The 18,124-nt window shown below is 37.4% G+C and overlaps 1 protein-coding gene across 1 annotated transcript; it reads right to left on the minus strand.

Annotated features, from left to right (window-relative positions):
• Positions 1-508: 508 nt before the first annotated feature.
• Positions 509-17,023, minus strand: FLU (Tetratricopeptide repeat (TPR)-like superfamily protein). Its single transcript, XM_090011298.1, has 5 exons — positions 16,834-17,023; positions 14,612-14,904; positions 13,346-13,481; positions 1,512-1,829; positions 509-1,091 (listed from the first exon to the last, which is right to left on the minus strand). Exons 1-5 carry the CDS (start codon positions 16,988-16,990, stop codon positions 889-891), a joined length of 1,107 nt encoding a protein of 368 aa, XP_089867424.1. The 5' UTR covers positions 16,991-17,023; the 3' UTR covers positions 509-888.
• Between the last annotated feature and the right edge of the window lie 1,101 nt (positions 17,024-18,124).

The following is an 18,124-nucleotide window of genomic DNA, read 5'->3' on the forward strand; positions in this document are numbered from 1 at the left end:
GTGACATCCTTCAACTTGAATGTTTTAAACCAATGCAGGTATTCAAGTGTGTGGAGACCTGTGGGCTATATCACAAGGACACGCTATTTTGGTTGCATGTCCCTGGTGACACAAGAGGACATGCTCAGACATCTCGGACATTGACACGTACAATATTATTTTAATATTTTATTCTGTTTTAATTTTATTTCAATAAAAACCATTTTTAATGTTAATTTTAAAACATAATATGATTTTTCATGTCACCTGCGCAACGTGATGGTCATGATCCAGAATGATTGTGTCAAGTGAATTAAACCATTTAATATTCCTTTTGAATGTCAATTTGGTGCAAAGCTATCTATTTTTGCATAGTTGAAGCTAGGTTAGGCTTGATACTTTTAATTAGTCGGTAGGCAGCTCAGAAACTGATTGAGTAAAAATCTAAAACACAAATGCAACATTGCCCAAAAGGTAATTGTTCATTGACTAATGATTATTACCTATCTGCTTGTTTTTCACAATATATATTAAAAAATGAATTTTTTAGCAAATAGAAATGATTTTTTTCTGGCAATCAACAAGACCGTTTCCATCCTTGCTTGATGAGATTCTGTTCAAAAAAAGGTTCTCTTACATTAGTTACAAAAGCTCACAATCACAGAAAATTCATTCGCGCAAAATACATAATCAAGATCCTGCCATGGAAGAGTCTCAAAGCACAAAAACTAGACTACCACGCCTTAGTTATGCAGGCCTAATCATATTTTAGCAGAATAAATTGCGACCAAACAGTCAAGATACGACAGGCAACATGCTGAACATGTATATGTCGATGGAGGCAACTTCCAAGAGCTCTAGCTACACTTCAGAAGGCATAATACCGGAACAAAAAAGAATAAAGTTGCACTAATCGTTCTCTAACCTGGATATGTACTGATCGTAGAATCCACCTGCTCGTTCCAGATCACCAAGTTCTGTATAACAATCTGCAATAGCTCCATAAGCTTCTGTGTTTCCAGAATCCTCACCAGTTCGCATTGAGATAGACAAAACCATAGAATGGTACTTGATTGCTTCCCAGAACTTCCCCTGCCTCTGCAGGGCTGCTCCTGAATTGCAATGATTCAAAAACTTACTAAAGAGATATCTGAAGAGAAAAAGAAAATGGACACTAACCATATACGATTAGCCTAATTGTTTAATGATGGTCGACCTAAAAATCCAGGATATAAAAATCCATCTAAAATCCATGAAATTTAATATAAATGAAATTTACAAAATGCAAGCACGAAAGTGAGTATTCCATTTTGTGCCATGAGGTAAGCTTTGCAAACAACCGTCTTAGTAAGTGGTGACACTTAAAAGTTACAAGAGACGAGTTTTTACCACATTTAACTGATTAAACAAAAAAAAATATCCATTTCATAATAAAATAATGAGATCTATTACTTGTTTATAGAGTGAACTTGTTGAAACCTTAAGGCTTCATCAAAAGACTAGAACATGATTTCTAGGGAAGGGAACCAAACCTAAGCCTCGGGCTGCCTTCTTTTCCTCTACTGGATCCCCAAGACTTTGGGCGAGTTCAAGAGCAGACTTAAACTCATCAAATGCCTTCTCAGGATTTTGATGGCGAAGATAGCTTTTCCCAGACTTCAATATTGAAATTATTTCTTGCTTCTTTGGTTCTACAATAATATCACTTTCTGCTATTCTCCCCACTGGTGCGTAACTCAGATTAGGTGCATAGGACTCTATCTTAGCTTGTCTCCGCAGTGCTGCATTGATCTGACGTAGCTGGTCATTCATGCGCTCCAATTCTCCTCTTCTTTTTCTTGCAAGCAAGCCTGCATACAACAAATTCATCTTAAGGCTTACACATCAATAATGGCACATCTCAATTGTGTCAGAAAAATCTGTATTAATGGATGTTAGTCTTGTAGCCTTCAGTATGTTGTCATTGTCTAATACAATTCTAATAAAATTTGACACAATGTAGTAGGATAAACAAATAAACAGAATATGTACAATAAGTACCAAAACAACCAATATAACTTCAAGCAGATTCTCCAACCAAGTAATTGAATTGACAACAAACAAGGACAAAATAATAGCAAAACACAATCATATTAACAATGATGATGACGATGATAGTGGAGTTTATGCTATCTTTTGCAGCAAAGGTGACTGCTCAGATCTTTTTCACAAGAAAACTGACTCACAGTTCCTCTGTATATTCCATATTAAAGACTTTTGCAAAGCATATAAATGTGAAATTTAGTTGTGGAGAAGTAACAATCTAGAAGGACATTTATCTTGCACCTATGTTGCATGGATGTGAATACAGATACATGATAATGACGTTCTTTGAAAAAAAGGTGAGGGATTAGGGGGAGACACACACTAGCACACGTGTGTGTGTGTGTGTGTGTGTGTGTGTGTGTGTGTGTGTGTGTGTGTGCATACACACACACACACACATAGAGCTGGAAATGAAAAATTACAAAAAAAAATCAAGCATATTTAAAAGTTTTGCATATATACACAAACATATGTATATAGGGAAAATAGATGGTGGTTTTGTACCATGATTCCTTATGGTGGTACACACTCTCATTTGTATGGATCAGTCTTGTCAAAAGCTTTGAGGTGTAGTGAGGCGCTCCACCAAAATCTGAAGTGAGGCATAAGCCTCGAGGCGTAAAGCGTAAGCCTCAAAAAAAAAATTAACTTAAAAAAACTATAAAAAATATCTAAAATTATAAATAAATAAAAAATGCTTTATTGATGAAGCAACAACTAACAAGAAATAAAAAATCTCAAATAAATACTGAAAAATATGAGATTAAAATGTAAAAGTAACATTAATGCAACAACTTGATCTATGTAAGTATCTAAGAAATAAAATATGAGCATTCATTCAATAAAAAATTAACATTAACAACCAGTGTTATTAAAAACGTGCCTCAAGGCGCAAAAAGTGTGCCTCGCCTCAAGGCGCACGTACAAAGCCACGAGGCATGCGCCTCATACTTCTTGAGGTGCACGCCTCGAGGCGAGGCGAGCCTCACGCTGAGGCGTACACGCCTTAAGTTTTTGTGGTCAAATGAGGGTCAAAGCCCTCATTTGACCACAAAATAGGGTTTCGACTAGGTTAAAAAGCAATTTTAACCTAGTTTCTCCTTCGCGCATGCTCTCCCTCTCCTCTCCCACTCGCTCTCCCTCTCTTCACGCTCCTCCTTCGCCACTGTCACCCACCACTTCCACCGCTGCGCCCGCTCGCTCTCCCTCTCCCGGAGGTCAGATATGCTATTTTCCATCGTTGATCAGCTGGAAGGTAGTCATCTTTTCTGCTTGCTGAGTTTAAACTTTATAAAGACACTTTATTTTCTGAAATTTCTGTAACTGCTAAGCTGGAGGATACCCTTCGATGAGATTCAACTCTGAGAACCTGGGTTAAAGATAGTGAGACTGCGGGAAGCTATCACATGAAGCCCTAAAAATTATGTAGTTACTCATATGCTTATTTCAATTGAGTTATTATTTTATTTTTTTCCTTTGTGAAATTTCTGACGTAAGTTTTTATGTTTATGATTTCAATTCAAGAAGTTACCTGTCAATGTGTGATTGCACTCCAGGATGTTATAGGGGGGCAGCGCCACCCCCCCCCCCCAAAGAATTTTTCTTAAATTCCACAGCCCATTTCATAGGGCAAAAAATTTAAAAAAAAAATCCAAAAAAAAATGACCCTGGGTGCGGTCAACGCACCCAGGGTCGGGTTGACTGCACCCGGTGCCGCACCCGCGTCGACGCGGGTGCGGCACCCTGCTAGCCGAATCCTTGTGATATAGCATTCGGGTGATTGAGTCTAAGTTGAGGAAGGTTGTCATGATATCGAAGAATCAATTTGGTTTTATGCCTGGAAGATTAACTATGGAAGCTATACATCTTCTTAGACAACTTATTGAGAGATATAGAGAAAGGAACAAAGATTTGCATATGGTTTTTATTAATTTGGAGAAGGCATACGATAGAGTACCTAGGGACGTTCTCTGGTGGACAATGATGAAGAAAGGTGTTTCTCTCAAGTACATTAGTATAATTAAAGATATCTACGAAGGAGTAGTAACCAATGTTCGCACTTGTAGAGGGGTGACAACCAATTTTCCTATAACGGTTGGGTTACATCAAGGATATGCTTTAAGCCCTTTCCTATTTGTTATAGTGATGGATGAGCTTACGAGATCAATTCAAGAAAATGTATTGTGGTGTACATTGTTTGCTGATGATATTGTTTTGATTGATGAGTCTAGCGCTGGGGTTAATGCTAAGTTAGACTTATGGAGACAGACATTGGAAGCAAGAGGTTTTAAGTTGAGTAAGAGTAAGACAGAGTATATGGAATATCGGTTTAGTAAGCAACGAATTAGTGATGGGAGTGTAGTGAAGCTTGGTGAGCAAGAAATATCGGTGGATGATTGTTTCAAATATTTGGGATCTATCATTCAAAAAGTATGGAGAAATTGATGGAGATGTAAATCATAGGATAAAGGTTGGGTGGATGAAATGGAAAAGTACAACTGGAGTGTTGTGCGATCGTAGAATGCCATTGCGGTTTAAGGAAAAGTTTTATAGGATGACTCTTAAGCCCGCTTTACTATATGGTACGGAATGTTGGGCTGCCAAGAGACATCATATTCAAAAAATGAGTGTAGCTGAGATGCGTATGCTGAGATGGATGTGTGAAAATACAATAAAAGATAAGATTCGGAACGAGGAGATACGTAAGAAGGTAGGCGTTGCACCCATTGAAAATAAGATGAGAGAGAATCGTTTACGGTGGTTTGGACATATTTGGCGAAGGCCTAATGATGCTCCAATTAGAAGGATGGAGAAATGGGAAAATATATTAGTTAAAAGAGGTTGGGGTAGGCCTAGGAAGACATGGATGGAGGTGATAGGAAAGGATATGAATGCTTTGAACCTCACCGAGGACATGGCATTGGATAGAAATGATTGGAGGAAAATGATTCATGTGGAAGACCCAGAATGATTTTCTTTTTTGGTTCATATCGCCGACCCCAATTGTTTTGGGATGAAGGCGTAGTTGTTGTTGTTGTTGTATTCTTTGTTTCCAATGTGACGGAGGAGGTGAATTTTCTTCCATTGACTTTACTAACTTTCTTTAAAGTAATGGGATAAGGAGAAGGGTGTCTTTCCCTCACACACCTCAGTAGAATGGGATTGCTGAAAGAAAGCATCGCCATATTGTTGAGAGTGCGATAAGCATGATGCATGATAGTAATCTTCTGATTACTTTATGGACAAAAGTCTTTCATTCTTCAGTCCATGTGATAAATCGATTGCCCATGACTATTTTGAAAAACAAGTCTCCTTACTTTTCTCTATTTGGAGTTCATCCCAACTATCATGATTTGGGTGTGTTTGGTTGTTTATGCTATGCTCATATTGATAGTTCAATGAGACATAAGTTTCAGAATAAGGCCTTGAAGTGCAGGTTTGTGGGCTATGCCGATGACTATAAAGGATACAGGTGCTATGACCCTATGAGCAAGCGCATCAAAATATCAAGAAATGTTATCTTCGATGAATTGAATTTTGATTATCGATGCATTAGCCTTTCAGAATCAAATTCCAGAATTGAGGTTTATTATCCTTGGTTGAATTCTGAACTTTTCTCCGGAACTAGTGATGTTTGTCCTTCAGATTGTGCTCAAAAGGATAAGGAATCTATGCCTGCTGATGAGATGATTGCACATGAGAATACAGAGCCATCTTTGGATCCCAAAAGGTATAAAGGTCTTGTTTACACCCGACGAGGAAGAGAGGCGCCCACTAATGTTAATCCAGAAATGGACACATCCTCTACATCCACTTCTACCTTTGATGCTAGAAGATCCACTCGTTCTCGGCATCCGATTGAAAGATGGGTCAGTTATGAAAATTTCTCACTGGATTTTCAACTTTTTCTAACAGCCTTGAGCAAGGAAGATGAACCCACAACGTTTTCTCAGGCATCAAATTCTAGAAGATGGATTGAAGCAATGAATGAAGAAATGGAAACTCTACATGAATGTGGTACGTGGGATGTTGTACCAAGACCACCTGACAGAAATGTTGTTGGGTCGAAATGGGTGTACAAAATAAAGTATAAACCAGATGGGACTATAGAGCGATACAAGGCAAGGCTTGTAGCCAAAGGATTTACACAGGAGCAAGGACAGGATTATGATGAGACCTTTAGTCCAGTAGTGAAAATGGGGACAATCAGAGTCATACTTTCTTTAGCCATTGAACATCAATGGACTATTAGTCAACTTGATGTGAAGATTGTTTTTCATCATGGAAATTTGAAAGAAGTATACATGGAACAACCCACTGGTTATGCAGAAGGGAATCCTACAAAATATGTATGCAGATTAAAAAGGGCGATATACGGATTGAAGCAGGCATCTTGTTCTTGGTTTGATAGTTTCTCTCTTGAAATACAAAAATATGGTTTTAGGAAATCTCTTCTTGACCATTCCTTGTTTATATTCAAGAACCAAGACAGAGTTACTCTGTTGTTGATATATGTAGATGATATTATCATCATTGGTAATTCCAATGAGCATATTGAGGAGGTCAAACATCTCTTGAATCAAAGATTCAAAATGAAGGACCTTGGTAAACTACGATACTTTCTTGGAGATGAAGTCGACAGTACCCCTGAAGAAATGACTCTCACTCAACATAAGTATATCATTGATGTCCTCAATAAAGCAGGTATGAAAGATTGCAAGCCCTTGGGAACTCCTAGTGTTCTTCACCAGAAGCTCAGTTCTCAAGATGGAGACCCATACGAGAATCCCACACAATATCGTAGCATAGTGGGCATGTTACAATACCTCACTTTTACTCGACCTGATATTGTTTACTCTGTAAATCAGGTATCTCAGTTCATGCATGCACCATGTGAAGGGCATATGGAAGCAGTTAAACGGATACTTCGGTACCTGAAGGAAACTGTTGGGGATGGTCTTTTGTATAAGAGAAAGACTAATGGGCAAAATGCACATGAGATTACTGTTTATTCTGATGCAGACTGGGCGGGAGACCCAGATGAACGTAGATCAGTATCTGGCTATTGTGTGTTTGTTGGGATGAATTTGGTTTTCTGGAGTAGCAAGAAACAAAAGGCTATTGCTAGATCCAGTACAGAAGTCGAATATAGGTCAATGGCAGCCGCTACTGCTGAAGCTACCTGGATTAGGCACTTACTGACAGAAGTAGGAGAATCGATCTCTCGATCGCTTCTTTTATGTGACAACCAAAGTGCCATTAGTATGTCTTTTAATCCCATCTATCATAGTTGTGCCAAACATATTGAAATAGATCAGCATTTTGTGAGACAAAAGGTAGAAGAGAAGGAGATTGAGCTTGAATTTGTACAAACTACAGATCAAGTGGCTGATATATTTACAAAAGGACTGACAAAAGACAGATTTTGGATGTTAAAAGGCAAGTTGTTCATGGTTCAGGACCATGCACAACTTGAGAGAGGGTGAAAAGACGTGTACCTCTTGTAATGGGTCACGGGTCAGAGGATCCAGACTCGTAGTCATTGCTATTTCATTAATGGCAGTATGTAATTTCTTCTTGCTGTAATAGGGGTATTTTAGTACCCTAAAATTTCTATTAGTATGTAACCATAAATAAATTAGAAGAGCAGTCGATCCTATGACTGGAATCGGGTTTTCCTACAGCTCCTTCTCTCTCTCTCTTTGTTCCTCACCCTTCATGTGTGGAAGAACTCGAGTATTGCAAAGTTAACAAACGTGTCTACTGTTGTGCAAAGAACTCAGGAAAGTGTGATCTCTGAATCATCATTGGCCCCCGAAAGGTATAAAGGCATTGTTTACTCTCGACGTGAGAAGGAGATCTTCCCCAGCTCTAATCAGGAGCTGAATTCTCCTTCAGTTTCCATTCAATCACCTGTTCATAGAAGGTCTACCCGACCTCGGCATCCTATTGATAGGTGGGTTAGTTATGAGAACTTCACAATGGATTTTCAACTTTTCTTAACCGCCTTGGGCAAATAAGATCAACCCACCACGTTTTATCAAGCAGTAAATTCTAGAAGATGGATTGAAGTTGTGAACGAAGAAATGGAGGCTCTTCATGAGTGTGACACTTGGGATATAGTTCCCAGACCACACAAACGAAATCTGGTTGGTTCAAAGTGAGTGTATAAGATAAAGTATAAGCCGGATGGTACTATCGAGCGATACAAGGCTCGATTGGTTGCCAAAGGCTTCACACAGGAGTCAGGACAAGACTATGATGAGACCTTCAGTCCAGTCGTGAAAATGGGCACTATCTGCATCATATTATTATTGGCTATTGAGCACCAATGGACTCTCAATCAACTGGATGTAAAAAATGATTTTCTCTATGGAACTCTAAAGGAGGAAGTATACATGGAGCAACCCACTGGGTATGCTGAAGGGAATTCCAAAGAATACGTGTGCAAGTTAAAGAGAGCTATATATGGTCTGAAACAGACATCTCGATCTTGATTTGACAGTTTCTCTCTTAAAGTAGAAGAATATGGTTTTAGTCAGTCTCTTCTTGACCATTCCCTTTTCATATTCAAATGCAAAGATATAGTTACCTTGTTATTGATATATGTTGATGACATTATCATTACAGGTAACTCTAATGAACATATTGAACATGTCAAAGAACTTTTGAACCATAGATTTAAGATGAAAGATCTTGGTAAACTGCGATACTTTCTTGGAGTAGAAGTTGATAGGACTCCTGAAGGTATGACACTTACTCAACATAAGTATATTGTTGATGTTCTTAGCAAGGCAGGTATGACAGATTGCAAGCCTCTAAGCACACCCAGTGTACTTCATCAGAAACTCAGCTCCCAAGATGAAGATTTGTATGAGGACCCTAATATCGCAGGGTAGTCGGAATGCGTCATTATCTTACCTTCATTCGACCTAACATTGTCTATTCGGTCAATCAGGTATCTTAGTTCATGCATGAACCACATATTGGACATATGAAAGTTGTTAAACACATTCTTCGATATTTGAAGGGAACTATTGGCGATGGTCTTCTGTACGGAAAGAGAATGCATGACCATCACATGCATAAACTTCTTACTTACACAGATGCAGATTGGGTAGGAGATCCAGATGAGCATAGATCAGACTCAGTAGTAGAAAACAAAAGGCCATAGCCAGGTCGAGCATAGAAGCTGAATATAGATCAATGGCAGCTGCTACTGCCGAAGTGACATGGATCAGACACCTGTTGGCAGAAGTAGGAGAATCGATTTCTAAAAGCATTCTCTTGTGTGACAATCAAAGTGCTATCAACATGTCATTCAATCCTATCTACCACAGTCGTGCCAAGCATATTGAAATTGATCAACATTTTGTAAGACAGAAGGTCGAAGAGAAGGAAATTGAACCAGAATACGTTCGGACTGCTAATCAAGTTGCTGACTTGTTTATAAAAGGACTTATCAAGGACAGATTTTGGATGTTAAAAGGCAAGTTGTTCATGGTTCAAAACCATGTACAACTTGAGGGAGGGTAAAAAGATGTCACGACTGGCCCAATCTATTTTAGTTTTAATTAAACACATGCTCATTAATGGCATGTTGTAAATTTCATACTTTGTGTAAAGGGTGTTTTTGTACCCTAATTAAACTGCACGTGTATATATCTAATGAATAAAACCGCAGACCCTAATTTTGGGTTTTCTGCAGCCATCGACATCTCTCTCCCTCTCTACTTCTCTTCCTCTTGTGATTGAAGGTGGGATACCATTTTCTAACACATATATGCACCGAAATGTAATCATTAACAAATGATATTCACATCCCAGTTATGCAACATGATTTCTATTAAATAAACCATAATAAATGCATCTATACAGCTTGATTTACTTGAAAACGCAGACAAGATTATATTCATTGATAGGGTAAGTGCATGCAGGGGCAGATCTAGGTAAGAGACAGGGTGGGCACCTGCCCACCTTAACACTATCACTGCATATCAAAAATACTTTTCTGACATTATATCACAAGTGTGTGAATGGGTGTGCGGTTACATGGGTTGGTTGGAAGGTATTTTGTTACCATATGTATCAAGTTCAAACCTCTTTGGTAGCAACCTTTTAAAGTATTTTAAGGATCCAATTGGATCATGTTTAAAAACCGAATTTGAATCTGAATCTGAATCTGCGTCTGATTGGATAAAACAGTATTCCACCTAATTTCTCAATTGGATTTAAAATTTTGCACTGAACCTGAGTAAACAGGTTCGGGTCAGTCGAATATTCAACCCGAACCCGTACCATTTACATCCCTAGCAGTAACTTAGATTCCTGGCTCTGTTCGTGTGCATGCATGCATGCACGCATGGAGCGCCCACCACCAATATCCTGAAATACCACTGTACCATTGTTAGCACGAATACACAACATTTTGAGATACCCATGTTTTGTAGACTTGAATTGAACTGAAGAGGTTACCCTACCAATGTAACAAGAAGGTTTACACATTACAAGAGTTTGTTGTACTTGGTATTGCTGGCTCTTACCAATGTTGTGAAAAGCGTTGAGGCATAGCGAGGCGCTACACCAGAAAACTGAGGCGAGGCGTAAAGCATAAGCCTCAAAAAAAAATTGAAAACTTAAAAAAACTATAAAAAAATATCTAAAAATACAAATAAATAAAAAAATGCTTTATTGATGAAGCAACAAGCAATAAAAAATAGAAAATCTAAAATAAATACTAAAAAATATGAGATTAACATGTAAAAGTAGTTGAGAAACTGATCGTAAAGCATAAGCCTCAAAAAAAAAATTGAAAACTATAAAAAAAATATCTAAAAATACAAATAAATAAATAAATAATGCTTTATTGATGAAGTAACAAACAATAAGAAATAAAAAATCTAAAATAAAATACTAAAAAAACTAAAATAAATACTAAAAAATATGAGAGATTAACATGAAACTGATTATATAACTTAGAAAAAAAACTAAGGATTAAGCTATAAAAAAATATCTAAAAATGCAAATAAATAAATAAATAAAATGCTTTATTGATGAAGCAACAAGTAATAAGAAATAGAAAATCTAAAATAAATACTAAAAAATGTTTTATTGATGAAGCACGCCTTAGGCCAGCGCCTTGAGGGGCAGAGGGCCTTGTCTCAAGGCGAGGCACGCCTTTTGCACCTAAAGGCACCTTTTAACAACATTGGCTCTTACCAAATAATGAAGAGAAAAGGTGGAAAAAAGATGATAACAAAACTACTAACTATTGATATGAGATATATACAAAAGAGCAAATCCTTGGAGAGAAAGGATTAATCAATTAGAGATGTCTCTTGAAGAAATGACATTTTCTAGAAATCTGTGACAAATATTGTGATATTTATGAAAAAAAACATGAATAAAATTGGGGACGAGCTCAGAATTCTCGGTTTGATCTATCACAAGAAATTACCTAAAAGTTTTAAATGGCAATTTCTCGCGCTGTTTTCAAAATATTCTGTTTTTTTGTAAAATCATAAATATCATGGTTTAAACACGATATTTATGTTTTTAGTGACTAAAAAATGAGTGTTTTCTATTTTCAAATATATTTTATTTGTATTTCTTCATAAAAAAATATTTTTAATTTTTAAAATTGTTTATTATTGCCACCATTTTGCCGAAAAATGTGAGTTTTTTTAGAAATTTTCTATTTCTCATGAGCTTTTGGCTGCTGATATTTTGTCATTTTAAACTTTTGTCACTATGCTAGGGACAAATAAAACTTAAGGTACAAGGGGTACAAGACTCCCAAAAGATACTTCGGTAAAAGATAAAACCATTTGCAGGATTTATCTTTCAACAAACAAACTCAACTCTTGATACTTTCGGCCATGACCTGAAAAAGGAGTTCAGAGATTGACATGATGAAGGAGTTTGAGTGGTACAGCATTGTAGACAACAATGAAAAAGAAAAAAGAATCCAAGGGAGGCAAATCTAGCTCAAAGCATGCCATACTTCCCTAGTGGAACCAATTTTCCACTCCCTTCTCGAAGAAGGCCATGTGGAATGACAGCCTTTGCCCTTGGTTTACTATTTTTTTTTTGGATAATAGCCATCACAAGCTGTTGACTATCTTCATCCATCAAGCATTTAGCTCTCAACTTAGACCAATTTCTATTTGCCTTGACAGTAAAGAAACAATTATTCAACTCTTCAGTTTTTGCCCATTGCCCTTTCTTTCATAATTTCTTCGCTCTAGCTTGGATTTAGGAAGAGGATAAGCATTATCATGCTTTGATTTTTAGAGAGTTTGTCTCAACCAGATGTACAAACATAAAGAGTAGAAAAGAATATGTTTCAATGATGATGGCTTTTCTTACTTGGAAAGTAGGAATTTCTTTTAAGCACATGATAATTTCCTGTTTAATGTATCAGCCACTTGTTTAATTAGCAGAGGGAAATTTTTTAAAGCACGTAATACCTGATTGTTTAATGAAGAGACATTGACACTCTGGAGCTTTGCTCAGCCAAACACAAAAAAAATTGCAGTAAGCAACACATTAAATGGTTGGGTGTGGATTAGAACTTGGACATGCTCTTTGTAGCATGTTTGTGATTGTACACTCATGTTTAGTCTGTTCTTCTTACCTTTTACTCTTGGATAGAGGGAAGGTTAGATTTGTCAGTGCCATTATTGATTTCCTTTTCCAATAAAATTGTGCTAAGTTCTGATATTGAGAAAATAACAATAGGTTCGTAAGAGAAAGGACAAAAATATGAACAGCTAGGCATAATCTAAGGACAAAGAATGCACAATATGATAACACAACATTTATGGACTATATTTATTACAAAACTATATATATAATGACCAGCATGAGAGAACTGCGATAACATGCTGGCCTAGGTCACTTTTGAGCATGGTTAGCACATCCATGTCTTTGAATGAGCTACCAGTTTCAAGCTATTAGACCCTAAAAAGTGGTAATGTTATCAACACTTGAGAGGTATCAACAATGAGTGAAACATAATTCCATGACATTATTAAAAAAAATATTACATTTGAAGACATAGATTTGACCAAAAACTTAGGAACGTGGAATGCCAAATAGTCCCAGACTCCCAGACAAAAAGTACTGAACAATGTAAAGTAGAATAAAGACACCATATAACATCAACTTTATAACTCCAATACATGTTTAGGTACAATTAACCAATAAGTTGATGCATTCTTTTAATTATTTAACATGAACTAACAATGAATATCTGAAAGAGGGGTTCAAAGTACGTTACCTCCAACAGTAGCCCCAATAAGTGCAATGATGAACAACAGAGGCATGTTCGATAGAGAGCTGCTGTTGTTTTCACATGACTCTGCCAGAGCTTCAGAAGGTATGACAAACGTACAGGCAATGGTTGCCAAGAAGCTCTCCAGTGGGAAACAGCAAGATGATATTCGCAGCAGAAAATTATCATTTGCAATGAAATCACTCAGATAATTTATTTGCAGGCTTTGAAATATGATCAGTGAACATAAAGAAGTCCTGGCACTTGACGCTAGTCGCTAGTTCAAACTGGTGTTATGCACCGATGGCATTGTGAAAAGTATAAAAAAAAATATTTTCTTGGTTTCAAGAATAGGGGATGCTGTCTGGTGCAAAAGAGAAATGGGGAGAATCAAGCTTGGAATGGGTCAGGATCAGGAAAATAAAACAACATTGGAAGGGATGTAAAATCTATTTTCTTTGATCTGTGATTGCTCTAGTACTGTCACTTGTTTCTAGTGCTCTGCTAAGTACTCACATGCATGACAGGTAAAGCTAATGGGAACCATTCACTTCTAACAGCTTTGACTGATTCACGCTACCAAACCAATAGCTGGAAAATAAAAGAATGAGGCCTTGTTTTCTCTCTCATTTTTTGGTGATTTTTTGGACATGGGTTCACCGGAAAATGATAGAAACAGGACATCATATTCCTCACAATATTCCACCTATTTTTTGGCGCCCAGAAATTTCCAGAAGAAAGAAGAATAAAATGGTGGTTTTCGGTTTTGTTTTCTTCTGGCAACGTTGGTGGTGGTATGAGAGGGGAGACAAATTGGGAAAGAGTAACCCGGAGAAATCATATTTTAAAAAGTTCAAAATGACCTCTCATAACCCCATTTTGGGCTTGATAATGAAGTTTTCCAAAGTGGTTTTTAAGCTCATTGAAAAAAAAAAGTGATTTTGAACGTCAATGTCAACTAAACACATTTCGACAACAAAATAGTTTTGAAAAGCAATTTGGGGCATCAGCCAAGCGGCCCGTTAATTTTCCTTTTCTCAGCATAGCTCTGGCTCAAGATATTATTAATCTTACGTGTTTGTGTCATTGCCATGGTGGTGGCAGTGAAAAGCGTGAACGAACACTCTGGTTGATAGGTGCACATTCTAGTGCTCGGTTAAGTACTCACATGCATGACAGGTAAAGCTAATGGGAACCATTCACTTCTAACAGTTTTGACTGATTCAAGCTACCAAACCAATCAAATTAATAAAAGTCAAATATGAGACTCACCATCATACCTGATGAGTGAAGCCATGTACAGAAATGATCATTTGAGTATCTTGACTGTAACTGCATGCAACCACAAGATTTTCCCTTATTTCTCATTGGATGTTCTGATTGAGAACCACTGCCTAGACAGAAGAACTCTGCCATGTTTGGAATTCGAGCGCTTGCAAAAGAATCACAGAAGAGCATCACTATTGCTTTTTCTCTGAATGCAGAGGCCTGGCCCTCTCTAAACTTGAGCAACGAATTAAATCTAGAGGCACCAATTCTAGCAGAACCTTCAGAGCAAGTGTTTGCTGAAAATTTTCAAGAAAACAAGGTTTCAGAATGACCATTACTGTTTATAATCATTGATCAGTTTTCAGGCCATGGTGACTGCATAACGTAACAATGACTTGGTGGTAAGGAAATGACGGAGGGAAGTGCCCTTTCCTTTTCTCCTAACAAGCTGGGATTAGCCCCTGGTGGGATCTGGACTCGGTTTTGATACTGTAGATCTACCAATCCAGCTTTCATCTCCGACCAAAAAAATGATACTTTGTAATTGCAAAAAAGAAGATAAAGGAGAGAAAAGGAAAAAATTGAAAAAAAGGAGAAATTGAAAGATAGAGAAAAAATCGTTTCACAAGTTCTAAATCAATTAGCATTTTTTTAGCAGGAAATATAGAAAAAAGAAAAGAAAATGCAAATGCATTAATAATATGGTGTTAAGCGAAAAGTATAATTTGTCACTCATGATTTAGAAATTTTAGTGCAAAACAAAAACAGATTTATCCATAATGTTCCAATGGTTCCAGAAAATTGAATGAATCAAAACCTGCTGAAAATGTTCAAAGCAATGTTGTTGGACTAGGAAGCAGAAGAGGGAAATGATATGGGAAGCGGAAGCGAGAAGTGATACATTTTAAAATTCATAGAAAGTGAGAAGTGAGGCATTTTAAATTTCATAGAAAGTGGGAAGCGAGGAATTAATTTGAAAGTGAAATGGATTATGGGAATAAAAAAATGACATGATATGAGAAATAAATTGAAAGAGAAATGTAAATCAAATGGAAGATAATTAAAAAAATTACTATTTTTAAATTTCATGATTATTTAGTGTAAGAATTGAACTTTTGTCAAAATTAAAAAATGATGGTTAGCAATTTAGAGAAAGCACATGAGAAGTGAGTGGGAAGCGTGAGAGAAAGCACATAGAAAACATGAAAATAAGCGTGATAGAATGTATAGGAAGCACGTAGAACGCATTGACAAAGCATTTGGGAAGCATAGGAAAAGCGTGGGAGAATCAAGATTCCCATTAAGTTTCGGAAGTGGAGTGTTGCGCTTCCAAAGTAAGTTTCTGGAAAGCGCACTTCCAACCTATATAAGAAGCTTCCGGTAACTCTGATTCAGAATTCCAATAATATTATATTTTTTTAACAAATAGCACAGTGAAAACAGAGAGATGCAGAAAAATTATGACTAAATCTAAAGTAACAATACAAAACAAAGGCTAAAAATTTCAAATTATTAATAACAAACTCTTCTTTTTTAAGAGCGTACTCTTTTGCTTCCAGTTTGGCTTAGAGACTGCATTTTAATGGATTTTCGTATAATCTTTTGGATTATTTTAGAAACAATATGCGACCTAAAAACCCAGGATGTCAAGTACAATATCATATGTCCAAGATAACCAGGAGATGAAATTGTAGAAAATATAAGGATAAAAAAAACAGAGAGATCAAATGAAGATGAGGAAAGAGCCAAATTTTCAATAAAACTGTACTTGCTCATTTTCATTTCTAATTTAACTTTACAATGACAAACCAGAGTAATTCCCTGCATCTGTCAGAGAAATTTCAACTAAACAAAACAGAATAAGAAGAAAACGATGAAGAAGATGAAGAAGAAAATCCTAAAAATTATAAATCCCAAGCGCATATCAAGTACAATGAAACAGGAAACACACGGAAAACCTAGTGCAGAGACTAAACTATCATAAAAAGTTCAACTAAGCATAAGAGACGAAAAGGAGAATAAGAGCAAGAAAGAGGGACCTATTTCAGAGCACAAGTTAGACATGCAAAATGCAGCACATCTAGCGGTACAAAATCGTACTACCGGAGAGATTTCAGCTACAGAAACGATACTATATGAGAATTTCCAGAAATCAGAAGAACCGGAAACAACTATAAATTGATCAAATCTCGACCTACACAAACTAAAATAGGCGGAATGCCGACCTGAAGAACGTGCCGGCGGAGGAGGAGGCCGCGGTAGGGGCCGGAGAAGGAGGTATCTACCGGAATCCGTCGCAAGCGATCCCGTTCTCCGGCGGGGGCTCACCGGAGAGCCATGTACGGACGAGGCGAGCGAGGGGAAGCGAGCGGCACCCGCCATTGGCTATCTCCCGCGCCTGAGGATAGCGCCCGCTGCCGCTGGCAGGAGGGGGTTTTAACGGAGTGAATTTTGACCAAAATGCCATCCATCATTTTGCGTCGTATACCTTGTGATGACTAAAATACTCCTGCCACGCAATCTCAGAGAACGCTGGTATTGGTCCACTTAGATGCTTTTTGTTATCAAGGCGACCTATAGTAGTAAGCCACGGGGCAATGGAATCTAGCTTTTAAAATTTACAACCAGAGGCTTTACTAAATGAGGGCAAAGTGATCACAGTACGAACACCAGTGTAGGGGTGTGGAAGTTTGGTGCGGACTCAGGCGGGTGCAAACCCAGATCTGATTTAAAATGCTATCCTTACGGGGTTCAATCATACCCACCATAAGAGAAACCATACCCGAATCCTATAAGAATTACATAAACCAAACCCGAACCATATTGGGTAAAATAAAAAAATTTATTTTTTTATATTAAAAAATTACAGATCTTAGTCAAAACTCAAGTCCAGTATGAAATTTCACAAACTATATACTCAACTTCATATATTAATGGGACCCTTTGAGTCTGACCCAAATTCTAATGGAACATCTTTGTTTATCACCAAGCCCTGACCGTATAGGGTTTGGTACGGGTCCGGCCCGAGTCAAACTGACCCGTTGGCACCCCCTAATCACCACCATGTCCACCAGAAGGGATTTGTCAGAGTAGCCCCCCCCCCCCCTAACTCCCTAAGTATAAAATGGATTAGATACGGGTTGAATCGATTGCTGATCAGAATTAGAGTCTGATTTTTGTGAAGTAGGTCCAAATATAAATCCTGATTAGAATGAGGATACGTTCGCTTGGCCTCAAATGAAAAGAAAACGTTTCATTTTTTCCCTGCTCTAATTTTATGTTGAAGCAAACGTGAGAAAATGAAGCAGTTTACTCACATTTTGTTTGATTCAAAATCATGACGTTGGCCCGGAGATTTCAAATCAAGTTTGGTTCACATGGATTAGAATCACATATCCTATTGCAAAATAATCATGTCCCCGGAATGTAATCGGCTCGGGTTCAGGTCAGATGTAGCTAATACCAAACCCGACTAATTGGATATTGGCTAATTGGACACAGATTTGGATTCAGGTC

The sequence above is a fragment of the Nuphar pumila genome, chromosome 6, assembly GCF_984573655.1.
Source record: "Nuphar pumila chromosome 6, dmNupPumi1.hap1.1, whole genome shotgun sequence".
Classification (NCBI taxonomy): domain Eukaryota; kingdom Viridiplantae; phylum Streptophyta; class Magnoliopsida; order Nymphaeales; family Nymphaeaceae; genus Nuphar; species Nuphar pumila.